A 16,307-nucleotide genomic window follows, 5' to 3' on the forward strand; every position below is an offset into this window, starting at 1 on the left:
GACTTGACTATTTACACATAGACAGAAATGACTTGACATTAGCGTTCATTTAGAGTCGTGTTTGCATCACATGTAAGTTCAATATTCATTCTGTTTGCAGCGCTTGTTTTTGTTTTCATGAACTCTTGAAAGAAATATCTGCCCCTGCATATTTCACTATGTTCATCAGCTAGCTAACTTTGTCTGCGTTGTTTGGTGTTTCCAGTGGGTTTATTATTTGGTATTTTATAATACCAAAACAGTAAAGCTGCAAACTGTAAAGTCATAGCAATGAGCTGAAAGATGCTCTGCAGATCTGAGGGAGACTACATAGGTGGTGATAATTATCTGCGGCTTTGTTTCCATGAGTGGCATCTTTTACATGACATGTCATAAATTCATTTTAAGATTAAAAGTAATGTATACCATCATAGTCAGGACAAATGATTGGCAACTTAAATTCACATTTAACCAGTTTATGGAAATTTTTGCAATCTCTCAATCAAATGATACGATGACTATATACCACAATAGTGACTACTCTATGCTGAACCTACAGTTAGGTCAGAAAACATATCAAACAGGTCAACAATGCAGCCGTCAATGACATCGTACATTGTAAAGTCCACTGTTTGAAAAAAAACTAAAGTAAAACAAACCCCATCGTAAATGACAAGTCAATTTTGAATACAGCAGACTTTAAAATGCCCAGAGAATTATGCATTCAGAAGAATTTTAGATAACATGGAATTCTTGAATATAAAATCGTTAAACAATTTAAAAAAACAGAAAATAATGGAAATAAAATACAGTCGTTCATGGTGACATATGCACAAATCATATTAATTAACACCCAGTATTAGTTCTCTTTTAATGGGGATTTCAAACAAACTGATTCAAGGTTATTGACATTAATACGTATCATGTTAAACTATCCAGGATGGAAAGTGTTACAATAAACCCTAACTTTAGCTTTGCAGGCATCTGAATCTCACCTCTCTGTGTCTTTTGCAAAACCTTAAAAAGTGAAATCACATGCTGTGACATAGTCTGCAGCTGACTGGTTCACCATCATTACAAGCACATAACTTAACATGTGAGTACAACAAAAGCATTCCCGCATACATCAACCTCGTCCCTGTAGTTTTGCCTTCAACACACTTCTTACTCAAGGTATGCACAGGAGTGAACTGGACAATAGCAGAACATCACATTATCAATCACTTGTGCTTTAAGTATATTCTCATAACTGTACATTTATGTCTGAGGCAGACACACCCTTGAAAATGCACCCACTGACCACAGAACAAAACAATCACTTCTGCAGTTTTGGGGACAGCGTCTGCAAACCGGGTTTAAAGCACACATTCACAACACCTGAAAAAGCTTCATAGCAGCTACATGGACCATTCATCATCATTCCAGTTGACTCTACTATCTTGTTGTTCATGAAATTGGCTAGCTTGTGTCATCTGTGGCTTGGATATGCACTGGAGCTGTGCGCCAGCTTTGTAGTGGAACATGTCAGAAACACCCCGGCCTCCCCAGGTGTGTATAAATTGAAGGAGTTTTAAGGACGTTTATCTGGCTTCTACACCACCGCACGTTAAAATACTTGGGTGATAAATATAATAAAACACCTGTTTTCTGCTTGACTGAGAGAGCATGTTTGAGTATAAAACTTGATCGTAATGTTTTTAAATATGTGAAGAAGCAAATTTAAGGATCCTACCATTGTTTTTGTTAATCCTAATCCGTTACTATGGTAAAATAAATGTACAGATTAATGCTTGAGATACAAGTGAGTAATCCATCCCAATACACACAATGTCTGTTTTTATTATTGTCGAAGGCAAGTGGTAACGTAGGGCACACTTTTGATTTGCATTGCTTCACATTGATAACTTAACCTTAACAACAATAAAAGCAGACATGGTGTTTTATGAATAAAACGAAATCCAAGTCATTGTATATACTTTTAATATCATTCACATACGACTGAAAACAATTAAGAAACACTAATTTAAAAATGCAAAACTCTGGTATGCTTTTCGTAGTTAAGACAAAACTTGCAAAAACACTAGCGTGGTCCTCTAAGTAGCTCATCTGCTCTCACTTATTGACAGTGAATTCTTAATGACTGTATGCATTTTCAGATATATTTAAGATTTTAAGATATATATTCAAGAGGATTATAACGTATTATTGTTCAATTGCAGTCAATGGGAAAAGAAACAAACACGTGATAAACTGCAACCTGTTGTGGCTTTGTGGATCCAATAAATAAGCCTCAATTGCATAAAGCCCACTGGTCCACCAAGAGAACGTCAGAACCACTGTGGCTGCCTGAGAAACTTAAAGGCCATTTATTAAATATGTTTGTATACTTGCGCATTTTTTAACTCAAAACATACCATCAGCATAATTCCTACTAGTGCTACTTTAACACAAGACTTTAAAAGCCAGAAATGTCATCAGGATGTTTAAGAAAAAGTTATTTTACAAATTCAATTTAGTTTACCCAATTATGACCAGCAAAGAAGTCAGTTCAGTGTCATGTTGCTAATCAGCACTACGTGTGGGTTATCTGTACCGGTAATCAACTTTAAACTTTACTGTAGCTCTGAGCAGCACTTCTGTCCTAGATGACACTTCACATGTCTGACATCTCATTTCAGAGTCTCAGTTCTCAGTGTGAATCTGCCGTGAAGCTGCTATGACACTGTGATTAGATGTTTCAAAAATGCCATCTGATGAAAATGCATTTTGAAAAACAACAGTGCAGGAATTGTCTGTACACATTTGTACATTTTCTACACACACTAGGATGGAAATCAAAATGTGGATGCACTATGCTGTAGGACTTTGCCTGAGAAATCATGGTGTACTATTTATTATTATGAACTGTTTATCATGAAGGTCATGTTACTCTGTTTTGCATACAACTGTAAAAATACAGTAAATTCAACAATCACATTGCATTTTTTCCTTTTTTGTCATTTACTTAAAAAAGCTTAATGGTATTGTACAGATATTGAACAGGACATGATACAATAATAATAATAATAATAATAATAATAATAATAATAATAATAATAATAATAATAATAATAATAATAATAATAATATCTGAATGTACACTTCAATATTGGGCAATAAACAGTCAACTATCAACAGTTACATGTATTTTTCTTCTTTTTCCCATTTCACATACAAAAATGTTTGGGGAGACACAAACTCAGTAGTTCTACCATCATCAAATTAGTGCACACATTTTTCCCTTCATCAGATTGGCTCCTCTCACTCTTGGCGAGCCAACAGAGAACAGACTCTGTGATGCAAACCAGAAAGAAAAAGAAAGAAAACTAAGGGTGAACCTTCGGCACTCTTAAATTTCCATTCTTCTTATAGGACTAAAAGTCTGTTCTTGCTGCTCAATGCTGAGAGATGCTTGAAGGTTATCAATCTCACATCAGAACTTCAGCAGGTAGGGTACGGTTACAGTCAGCAGGAGGCATACGGAGAAACGGGGCAACACAGCGGCCCCATTCACATCATGCATTGCACCGGGACCTGCAGGAGAATAACAATACTTATAACAACACTCCATCATCATCAAACGACATCTTTGCTTCAATATGAACTGTGATTAACTGCAATTCAAATGTTCAAGGGGAGGTTGCTTATTATCTCAGTCAAATAAGAGCTTTACATCTGTGCTGCAATTGCCATGGAAACTAGTGAATGGTGCAAATGAAAAGGTGAACCAGTGAATAATATACAGAGGGTGACCTTCAAGTCAGGATTGGTTATTTTGTGCACAGCTGTTAGCATGCCAAGAACTATTCACTAAACATTGTCCACTTGAAAATAAATTACAATAATTTAAACATAATGAACAAATTCATTCACAGCAGTGTGTTGTTTTTATACTCAGCATTTTTAGTCTTACCATAAAGTATTATACTGGCATTAGTGATTCCCATAGTGTTCACTGCAACACAAGTGTAGTTTCCATAGTCTTCTTCCGAGACGTTGAAAAAGACGAGCATCGACTGTTTGCCTTGATTCTCTATCTTAACCCCATTTAGTCCATTGAAGAGCCTGTAAGAAAGAGGGGAGCAACTTTCAAGGCTGGAGAGCAGTAAAGAAGATGCACTTTCTTGAGTCCTTTGAGAGGCCATGTGTCCGTTTGTGGGACTATTGTTAAAATGTTGGTTGTCATGAAATTAGGAACACATTTACACCGATGGGCTCTAAAAGGCTCAAACTCTGACATTTTAGAGCTAAAACTCTGAATTCAGCCCATCATCAAAGTGACTGTTCCTGTATTTGTGCAATACATCCTTCAGTGCTCAATAACCTTCCTCCTGTTTCACTCATTGCATTTCCTATTTCATGTTTGCGGATGCCAAACATTTATCAGCGACCTTCATGTTTTTGTTCTTGAGGACTGATTTTGTCTTTGGGGGAATGACGCGCAATGCTGCTGTCACTGTCAGGAAGCATTTAACAAGGCGACACAGTGTTTACATCAGCTCTGCTCATCACTATATCCTCTAAACCTCCAAGCCCACACACTGATCTAAACCAATTACAATTTAGAAATGATAATAGTTGCCTTTGGTTTCTGTGCCTTCTTTCCAAATGATTTGACTGAATAAAACAAAAAAAGATGAAAAAAATGATGTTTTTCATAATATGATTATTGGGGAAATATTGCCTATTGAGAGAACAACAAATGCTGGACATGAAGGATGATCTCATTACAGCAAACACTTATTTTAAGCAAGGATATGTGAAAGCCATCATCAACAAAGATGATACAGTCTGCCTTACTTCAAATACAGTAGGTCCACACACTGCAGCACACTGGGTGTAGTGTGCCTGTAATACTGACTTCAAACAACTCAAGGCCTGTAGAAATCACAGAGTTCAGAGGAGAATCTCACCTACTGTCTTCTTTGTACCACTCAAAATCTGCCCTCGGGACAGCAGAGGCTTCGCATTGCAGGACTCCTTTTTGTCCAACTGGAGTACCCGTACTCCTCGCTTTAGAAATGAAGGGAGGATCTATAAAACAAAGTAAAATAAGCTTGAAAATGCCGTCATATGCTGTAGAAACCATATCCACATTGCTTGGGGTTTTGGGCATACTCCTATTTCTTCAAAAGTGAAATGACACAAAGCGGTGGCCAGAATACAGACAGGGACACTTTCATATTTTGTAACGAGAGTGCATATAAGACAAACAAGTACATTAAAAATGAAATGGTAAATTTGAGGATATTTCTGTCCTCAGCTCTATGTCCTTCATATGTTTCCACCAAGAATGTGATAAGTTGTGGATCTTACAGTTGACTGTGACTTGCACTGTCCTGACATCAGGGATTGAAATATCATTAGAAGAAATGCATTCATATGATCCTGACTGCTCTTTGGTGACGGCTGTCAGCTCCAGATGTTCCCCCTCTGTCACAAATGCATGAGTACCTGTGAAGAAGGAAAGAAACAGAGGAAGAAATGCATCAGTAAATAAGTCCTGGTATTGGCAAATGAGTGACACGTACTGACTTTGAAAGAATGTTCACTTCCTAAATACATATCAGATGCTTCGACCTTATGGTGTGTTGACCAAACCGGCCTTCAGCCTGAAGTGGAGGCCAGTTCGCCTGCTAGAAGAACAGTAGAAGAATCCTAATGGAAATGGAAGTTTCAAATCAAATAAACTTTTAGTATTCTATTTTTTTTGTTGCACTAGCCGTCTGGCTCTAGCGATGGCAGTGCAAGTTGATCGGTCAGTACACCGCTTTGGTCCAGCAGAAATATCCCAACAACTATTGGATGGATTGCCCTGGAATTTGTTAATCTTGGTCCCCGGAAGATGAAGACAACTAACGGTGGTGGTGGTCCTCTGACTTTTCCTCTAGCACCTCCAACAGGTTTCATTTTCTCCAGGGTTTTTGGTTTCTGACCAAATACCAGCATATTAACATCATCATTATGAGCGCGGTAGCATTCAGTTCAAAGCACTGCTGTGCCTAAGTTATGTTAGGTGGCTGTAGACTCTTAGTCTTGTTATCCTGCGGACCTGCTGCTCTTACTGGTCTTAAAGATACAGCATACAGCCTCTTCCCTTAACAAAAGTTTGGCTTTAAATGGATGGATGCAAAGTAAGCTTGATAATACATTAACCTTCTCTTTTTAACTGATAACTGATAAACTTAACAGAGAAGGAAAATCTTGTGAATATCTGTGTCAAAGAACTTAATTTCAAAATAAAAATAAAACCAACAGACCACAGTCTGTCTATGCATTTGGGATTTGTTCTGTTTCCAGAGGGCAGACAGCTCAGGGCATGCACTCATTACACAAAGAAAATAAACTAATTGCATCAAAACAAGCCCACTTGACTAACAGCACAAATTACCCCTGACACCAGCAATGTTAAAAGCATGTTCTGGTGACAGAAAGACCTTAAGCTATTGCTGTGTGGGTGGGAAATGGATAGGAGCACTAATCCTAATCAGTGGAAATGTCAATCCAGCAATGTTTCAACATTAGCATAATAACATTATGTTTTTCCAAATCCTCAGCTGCAGACACTGTTGCAGCTGGCTGGGGATTCACTGAAAAGGTTGTGGGCTGGGGATAATCAGCTTGTTGCACGTAACCAGAGGAACGGCTAGCACAGGTAATTAAACATCATGGACAACTATATTAGGCAGAGTGTGGGTTACTAGCTGCTACTGTTTGACTGCTTTAATGATGGCCATGGGTTGAAGGAAGTTATCTGTCAAATTATAATCGTATTACCTCATTGGCTTTGTAGTGTACAGGATTATTTCTTACTAGATTGCATATGCAGTATATAGCATCATTGTTTCTTATGCTGTGCTTCAAAAACCTAAGATTCTCCCTAATGTGATGGAATAATAACTACTAAATGTTGTCTTAAATTTCAGAATATTCTTAAAAATGTTCAAACTTTCTTAAATGTTTGGTATTTTGAAATCCGTCTGGCCAAAAGCCAACAGATGCTTCAACAATTAATATGATACTATGTTTCAATATTCTATCCAACATTCCGTTTAATATTTTATCTTGGGTCACAAAGATGCTGCACAAAACACATATTTTGGTTTAGATGTTGATCTCCTGATTTGTTTCATTGAACAATTGTTTCTTATTTCCTAATAAAAACTTTCAAAACTAATTCAGAGACTCTAAAGAGAGAAATTAAAGCAAGGACCTAGGTGTGTGTGTGTGTGTGGGTGCATATACATTCAAGCAATGTCCCAGCAATGAAATTAACATTTGAGAACAGAGCAGAAAAAAGTATAAGATAATGAGCGAACACGGTTACAATGTAGGCATTGCAATATAAATGTCGATATAAATTACCTAGATGAATGAATATAAAGAAGTCATAATCATCACATATTACTCTGGATGAATGGATATAAAAAACAATCACCATCATCATCAACGACCACATCAGGGGTCTGCTGCGATGGCCGTAATTCCAGCACAACATCAGTGTCAGTACAGCATGACTGGATGACTAATAAGAGAGCCATTAAAGTACCGTCTGGCAGCTGGCACAAATGAGCGTCTAAAAGCACTCAGTGGAGCACCTCAGTAATATTAACCATTAGCTTAAGGAGCTCTGCTGCCTCGACGCTACTATGTGCAGCTTTTGTAGAAAGATTACTTTAGCACAATTACAAGCAGTACAATAGAAAAGACCAACGATTGCAGGAAACGTTTTGGTATCATGAAATAAAACAACAGGTCTTCTTTAGAACAGGTTGTAAAAAAAACATTACTCTCAATAAAGGCCAATTTGTTAAAAAGTCAAAAAGGTGACCTCACAGAAGCTGGCAGCCCCCAAATTTAACTTCACAGAGGAAGTAAAGTTAAAGCAATTAAGTTTAGTTTCAAGCTTTGGTCCATGTTTTCTAAGCTAGTACAATGGTGCAGTGACTATTGAGATATGATTTCATCCTACAGGAGCCACCTTTTACAAACATGCAACATCTAAGCTGTGATTTGCAAGTCATGAAATATGATGCTGCAACCATTAGTGATCGGTGAGTAAGCGGTTCTGACAAAATGCTTTTGAGCCAAAGGAATGTACACGAATGCTCTCACAGAGGGAAAGGGAAATCATATCCATATACATGTGTTTAGGTGTCATACTGCAACACGAGTACAGAAAGAAGGGCTTTGATTAAGATCCACTAAATTGGCTTTTCTGTGTGGCTTGTATGTTCTCAACATGTGTGTGAGGGTTTCCTCCCAGATAGATAAATGTTTCCATGCATCATTTGTTTTAGTTGTTCTCACATGACTGTGGGCCAGTTTTACCAAGACAATGCCACATCCCAAATAAACAGTGGGACTTGTTGAGATCATCAGACCCCGAAATGAAGGTTTTACGTGGTGATCTTCCAAACTTATACTTTGACCGCACTTCAAATGAAACTGACAAAAACTACTCATGAAATCAAACAAATCTGTAGGTTTAATTGTATTATTAATAGGAGTCAAACAAACCTTATGGGAAAATACTTTTAAGACACAGACATAACATCAAGAAATATATACATTTTTGATGGAATGGTGTATTTTTGTTTCAATATTTCACTCAGTGTTAACCCCACACATCGTAACTTCAACGAAGAGCTGAAACAAGGTGAGACACCGTTTATATGAGATACTGTAACATAAAGTGTTGTTTTTTCTTCAACTTCAAAGTCACTAAGTGAACTGTGAAGGTAAAATCAAGGTTTGCGCTGTTACAAATATGTGAATGGAGAATAGTTGGCAGCTAAGAGACTCCGGCTGGGAGTGGCAATTTTAGATAACTACTGCTGAATATTATGTTATCTGTCTGTTTGCTAACTGATCAAACCCCACATTAGCACATTTACACAAGGAGGCCTGTCTATTGGGCAAAGACACAAACTCTGAAAAAAGAACGACATTAATTATCGTTACACTGGCTTCTATTTTCACACTTTAAAAGTTTAAATCTGCTGTTTTGATAAGGTATGACTTCAATTGCCAGTTGTCATGAAAAGAGTTGGGATAATTATTGGGCTTGAAAACAAACAAACAATAAAAAGAAGTATAAAAAAATAACTACTTTCATAAAATAGTTCAAAACAAGATTAATTTATTATTCAGCGAGAAGCATACAGTCAGGGACATCTAGTAACATGCCACTGTTTTTAATAGCATACTAATCACCACCGTTATCATTACCATCAAAAGAGGGAGGTTAGGGAGCTGTGGCTATTAAGAAAAGTTAACCCTCAACGTAGTCCATTGAACACACCATGTCATTCTCAGCATCAACATGGAGCAGCAGTAACCTTAAACACCAGCAGATCATTCCAGTGTAGTGTGTGTGTGTGTGTGTGTGTGTGTGTGTGTGTGTGTGTGTGTGTGTGTGTGTGTGTGTGTGTGTGTGTGTGTGTGTGTGTGTGGTGGTAGAGTGGGTTGGTCCTTTTCAGAATTCAGAGATGTGGGACAGGAAGTCACTTGCCTGAAAAGGACACTTGAGAACACTTGATGTGAAGCAGTGTGTCTGTGCTGACAGCATCCAGCAGGTAATTTTAGAGTTTCATGGTTTCTAACTATTTCAGAGCCCTGTGGTCATTCTCTAAGCTGTATTCTGTAGCCAGCAGACGGTACTTGAAACACTCTATGGTCCATTTGATGGTGAGACACTCCAGCTGCCCCGTCGAGCACGGTGTCTCCCTCAGGACTGGACTCCTGCTGACACCAGCGACTGGCCTTTTCTCTTCTCCCTCACCTTGCCGTCATGTCTCACCAATACCTCTGCCTGAGGCGTCAGTCTGGGTGTTGAAGGGCACACTAAAGTTTAGTTGCATCTGCCATCATCTTTATCTTTTTTTGATGACCTTTTTGGACCACCTTCACTCTCCTTCCGCTGCTTCCCTCGGGAGCGAAAACGCTGCTACAATATGGAAGCCAGCGTGGTCATATCCTCTGGCACTGTTTGGTCTCAAAGGAGGCGGCTGTGCACAGGCAATCCTCTTACATACCCTTCCTCCTGCACCTGCACTGGAAGCACTTCTCCCAGATTACACACTGGTTATATATTTTTTCCCTTTCTTTCCATTCTTTACAATAATGGCAGTGTTAAGAGCATTTCTCACACCAAGTGTGGAGATAAAGCATAAGAAAAGTAATCACAGTCGCATATGAGACAGTGTCAGGGGAAACGGCTTTTCAGAGCATACTAATAAGGATGTTTCAGGTACTGAAGACCTTTGGTCAGCAACAGTGTGCAAAAATAGTCTTTAAAAACAACTCAAAAATAACTTAAATGAAAATCTTTTTCTCTAAGGAGATAACTGACAACTTTCCACTGACAGGGCTACATAATTGGCAGCATTGATGTAAAACAGCAGACGGTGGACGTGAACAGTCCAGGAGGTAGAAACTTAATGAAAAGGCAAGGCATGTAAGAAGGCTTAATTTGTACTATTGCTTTATGAAGTCTGTACATTAGCTGGAAGCCATGTTTGTTCTTGTTGCTAGCTAGTCTCTCCTCTCCCTTAGTTCTCTCCTCTGCATGTAGCACCGCATCGTGACTAATGCATGGACGACAGGACTGGGCACATCATCCCATGTCCCATGAGGCCCTAACAATTACCACACTGCTGCAGAGATGCTGTAATCGCACCAGTCCCACAGGGTTGAGTGCATTACTGCTGTATACAGTTTTCAGCAGTTTAATTGTTTGTTGCAGTTGTCGCAGGTGAATATTCTTGCAAGTTTGCATTCTTGTGTAAATCCATCTTCTCACAAAAGTAAAACTACTTTTTTTGCCAGCCGTGTTTTATTGGAGGCTTAAACACAACTTTAAATGTTTTACTGGGAAAATTCATGGAACAATACAGAAAAACAAATAAACTCGATTTGGCAAAAGCATAGCGACAACAGTAAATAGTTGTATTCGAAAGAGGCATCAAGGTCAAGTTTATTTGGGCAAATGTAAATTACCAATGATTTTCTGACTCCTGTGTATTTCATACAGGTTAGTGTTTCCTCCTCATTGTTTGCTCCACAACATTATTAGAAAACCACAAATTATGATTCAAGTTTTGCATCTCATTTGGTGCCACTGGTCAGCAGGTGTCCCTGCTTGTTAGCCTGGAGTAGGGAGACTCTCTGACTTGTGCAGATTATATATATATATTTTTTATAATAATGGAATGTGGACTGTTTTATTTAGAATTTTCTATTTATATTTTGTCTTTCTTTTTATTTGAGGTTGACTTTCAGTGTATAACAAGAATGTTCTTTATGGATTTGTGAATATATTGTACACTGCACCTAATGGAAACGTCACTTGTCCTTTGGAGACACGCATTATGCACTTTGTGAAAACAAGTCTCCTCTTTGGGGATGTTGGAACACTGCTGCGCCTTTAGCCAGTCTCACCATTATGTTGGGGTTCTGGAATGAGCAAGTCTGGTTATTAACAAATATTAATGATAATTCATATTAATAAAACTATTATTATTCCTGAAATCATAAATAGGAGTTGATAATAACTAGTACTGCACTGATTTAGGTGCATTAGCTTTGATAACAATAAACGGTCAGAAGATCAGAAGAGATGAATAATTATCAAAAATAATAGTTAATTATTATATTTAATATAATTATTAATTATATTAATTACTATGACTTAATTCACATCAAGTCACTTCTATGAGTTAAAATATACTAGGAAGTCTGATTAATAATTAAAGGAATAGCTATAAACAAAATGACCATTTCAAGAGCTAGTAAAAGTTGAAGGATTTCTGAATTATTTGATAGTAGATGTTGGCAGTACTCACTAATGTACAACATTGAACAAACCAGCATGTATATTCCAAACAATATTTAATAATAATAAGATAATTCATGTCTAAACACACAATATTTAATACTAAACAATCAAAAGGGAATATATACACAAATGTAAGAGAGTGTGTTTGAAAGAGAGAGAGAGAGAGAGAGAGAGAGAGAGAGAGAGAGAGAGAGAGAGAGAGAGAGAGAGAGAGAGAGAGAGAGAGAGAGAGAGAGAGAGAGAGTGTGAGTGCGTGCGTGCGCCTGTCGAGGGTACACCGGAAAGAATGTGTGTGCAGTCCTGTGCCCTTCTCCACGTGCTCTGTGTACGTGTGCACAAATGTGTGTAGAACAAAGGGGACATATGAAGCGGGAGTGGGAACATACACACAGACACACACACACTCTCTCTCACCTTATGAATGCATAATCAGTTAACGGTCATAAGGCTCCGGGACATTCACAGGAAAGAGAAAACTGATGTACTGCATACATGCATCATGTTGTGTCATATACACATTAAATGTATTTCATACCCTGTTGTTGTACGAGCAGTGAGGGTGTGCAGAAGGCCAATTCTAACTTAAGACCTTTAACATTTGATTTTAACAGAGAGCAGAGTCCTGTGAGTAAGGGTTGCTAGTGTTTAGGTTTTATCTCATGTCTTAAATACAATATCTACATTGATACCAACCAAAATCAGTGAAATAATCTAAATCACATTTGTGTGGCATATCTTTTGGAAGGTTTTTTTATGTTAAGATCATATTGTGTTCTACTTGACCAAATATTGCTACATGTGAATGTAGTCCCTGCGCAAATGAAAATAAAAGTAGTGCAATTGTAAATATGATAATAAATACTGCTCCTATGGTTGAACAATATGTTGCATATTTCACAGATGCCATTTTCACATGTATGTTTTGTGTAAATGAAAGGTAAAGAGACAATATATTTGTACATTTGTGAGAAAGTATTGTTGCCTCTACAAATCAGTACATTCTAATTTAATAGATGCAAGTGATGATTTTGGTGTTTATCTAATCAACATTTTCACATGCAGCCTGTGCAGAGGGTGAGGAAGGGTTAGAAGCATAGGGACACACATGAATATATAAATATGTAAGCCACATTTCTTTCGAAAATTCCTTTCAAACCGAGTCTAATGCTAAATCCCTACATTTTCACTTGACAATTCACATCCCTCAAAATACTATGAATGTATCTGTACAAGCAGTTCTTGTAGGAAGATTCAAGGATAATGTATTGTCATTCGGCTACACAGAGTTTCCCAACTTAATGCAGATGTAGTCCATTTATTCTCAATACCTCTACAATTTAGGTGCAATGTCCAGTCATCTGACCCATAGTCATAATGACCACAATAATGGGAAAAAACAGAATAGTCCTTTATTAGCTTTCACACATCAACAAAGTTAATACTTAAGACTGCTCTTCAAAGACATTCGCCTGAGGCTTGTTTTGTCTATTTGATCCCATATCTGAGCCGCAGATTAAATATTTCTTCATAGCCTGAAATCTTTATAAAAGTACACCACAGATTTATCTTTTTTTAAGACTGAGCAACAGCTGACATCAGAATGTTTATATCAGAGTGCCTACGTCGTATTTAGCAGGCAGCAGCATAATGTACGCAGACCTTATACATAAGCAATACATGTCATTTTAAAATAATGTAATCTCCTTTGACATTCATAGTAAATACTAAATTGAAATGTGAAACTGCAGACATTAACTACACACCGTACCAGCTTGAGAAGCTCCCACTGGGTACAGTAATAGTCAGCAAAGTTGTTACCTTTCCACCAGAACAATATGCATCGTAATATATTATTCAAAGGCTGTTTTGTCAGCTAAAAGGTGAAGAAGATGTCTGCCTTCTGTTCCCACTAGCCATTTAATTCCTGTATGACTTGTGCCATATGCCCTTTAAAACTCGAGTGGCTGTTTAGCATGCACCCTAAATATTAACCACCACAGCTTCACTCAATTACCATCTGTCTGTATGTGAAGGGACTGACTCAGCTTCACCTGACTTTGGAAAAAGTTCTCTGATGTATAGTTTATTCTAATACTTTCCAATGTGAACAAAGGGATTCTTGAATACAAACAACATTTAATCTTTGCATGTGTTTGACAGAAGGATCATGGCCATGGAAAAATGCAAATTAGCTCAGAATATGTAGTAAACTATATTTTATGCTTTCTTGTTTGCCTTCTAATTATGCTCAATATATTTTAATTGATAAATAACTAAGGAAAACATATGCAGAGAAAAGCTAATGAACAATTAATTGTAATATTGAATTCAATCAGAGAATCAAAGTGAAATGTAATTATAATACATTGCTAAAAGTGTCTTTAGTAATTGCAAATTTCAAGTTTAATTTACTTGAAATGAACTTTCTTTGGACTAAAAGTCATTAACTTGTTTTTAGAGCTCCACAGTTCCCCACTCCAGAGTAAAGAGTAACAGATCAGATCTGAAGAATATATAGGTTGTATCATAACTGTTGTTATGATTTTGTTACCAAATCCAATGCCAGAAATTGGAAATGTAAGTCCTGGTTGGATCACTCATGTGTTGTTCTAAGAAAATATGGGACACGAACACCAGCCTCCCGGGTGAAAGACCAACGCATCCACCCGAACTCCTCTCTATGTGGACTTCCGTGCAAATTCATTAGAAACATGATACTTCAAAGACAAACGTAATCCGGGAGAAAATACTTTTCCCTAGAAATGTAATTAGCGATTATGTTTCTTATTAGGGGAACGTAATTTTTAGGAGACCAGGCTGCTATGCTAAGTGGTGATTAATGGTTCATCAATTCAAAAACTAAATGGCACCAACAATAATAAGCTCATGCTGGTTTAAAATCGCCCAGTACAAACCAGAAGCTGTGGATGTGTGTAAGATTGTTGCTACACATCATATGACGCCTGAACTTTTATCTCAGTGCGTAGATTGGTTCCTATACTACTGATCCCAACTGGTGATTTGTTTTAGTCTCAGCATGTACCACTGTGGCCTTACCTGGCCCTGACTGCACTCACTGAGTAAATGGTGGTGAATGTAGCAACAAATCCATGGCACTTGACCACAGGGTGCACTGTCAGTGTGTTTCACTTTCTCTCCCTCCTGTGTCTCCATCCACCGAGTCCTCCTATTGCAGCGTAAGCTCAGTTAACAGACCACTGTTGTTGCCCACTAAAGGTTCTTGTTTTTGCTTTGTAGTCATATTTATCAGGCATTCCCACCTGCTTTAACATGCACACACTCAGTATTTTTTACATTCTGCTCTATTTCAGTATTTTTACAAAATACTGAAATAGAGTTTTGTTTAAACCACACAGCATGAAATGTATTTGTGCATTCCTAATCACCGGAGTAAAGACATGTATGTAAATGATCAAACTGGGTAATGTAATTGATTGTCAGTTGTATTTATGCTGAATTGCTGGTGAACTTCTTTCTCGTAATATTATGACTTAATTAAGATTATATATTTTTCTTGTCATAGTTAACGGACTAGAAAATTCCCTTTTGGTTTATCTTATTCTCTTGCTAATTTGCGGCTCTATTAATGCAGCTTTTAAAGTTTTTACTCCAGTTCAGTCCCAGGACTTGTTCTGCAGCAGCAGCGAGCTCTACCTGCACTATGGATATGTTCAGAATCGCATACTAAATTAGTAAATATTTTAGTTACAGGATTATTAATTCATAATTTGAATTTGCCATTTTTAATTTGTTTCCTACAGATCCTTCCTGCACTTCTCTTCTTAACTCTTCATCTTCTTAACCTTAATGTCACTCGCCATACTTTGTAATTATTTCATCCACCAGTTAATTATTTTAAATATTTGCCTCGCAGTCCACTATTGGACACTCAGAAGAGCCGCGATGCATTTTGGGTCGGTTGAGTACGTCCAATAAACTCCCGTCTCATCAGAAATGATATACAGCTAAAATATACATTCTGGCATTTCTCATGAACACAAAATCCACATACTATGCAGTTAGAACGCACCACAATCATACTTTGTTTGAAAAGTACGCAATTTTGAACGAAGCCTTTTTCTTTCTCTTTTATGTTTGCATTAGTTTTGTGGTTGTACATTGCCACCTACTTTATCAGAGGTATTGCTGCACCTATGTGTCCAGTCGTGTTCTAGCGGTTCTTCAAAATAAAAGTCCTCTGCTACTTTCATAATATTCATAATAATTCACAATATTAAGGAATGCATATTATATATATTACATATATATATGCTCATATATAGTATACATATATAGTAAACATATATATATATATAAATATATATTCAGTGGCGGGCCGTGCATTTCCCACCTAGGCCTTCAGTGATGTCCTACACAGTCCTACTTGAATTATTCCCCCTCTTAATACCATCATTATGACGCCATGGCT

General features: G+C 37.4%; 1 protein-coding gene across 3 annotated transcripts in view; it reads right to left on the reverse strand.

Moving 5' to 3' along the window:
• Positions 1 to 439: 439 nt before the first annotated feature.
• Positions 440 to 16,307, reverse strand: part of opcml (opioid binding protein/cell adhesion molecule-like) — a 274,618-nt gene continuing 258,750 nt past the window's right edge. For all 3 annotated transcript variants that reach the window (XM_029447841.1, XM_029447842.1, XM_029447840.1), the window contains 4 exons: positions 5,335 to 5,472; positions 4,932 to 5,052; positions 3,932 to 4,083; positions 440 to 3,552 (listed from right to left, as the gene is read on the reverse strand). In XM_029447841.1, coding sequence (XP_029303701.1) covers positions 3,452 to 3,552; positions 3,932 to 4,083; positions 4,932 to 5,052; positions 5,335 to 5,472 — 512 coding nt within the window. In that variant the 3' untranslated portion in view covers positions 440 to 3,451. The remainder of the gene's footprint in view (positions 3,553 to 3,931; positions 4,084 to 4,931; positions 5,053 to 5,334; positions 5,473 to 16,307) is intronic.

Source organism: Cottoperca gobio, chromosome 14, assembly GCF_900634415.1.
Source record: "Cottoperca gobio chromosome 14, fCotGob3.1, whole genome shotgun sequence".
NCBI lineage: Eukaryota > Metazoa > Chordata > Actinopteri > Perciformes > Bovichtidae > Cottoperca > Cottoperca gobio.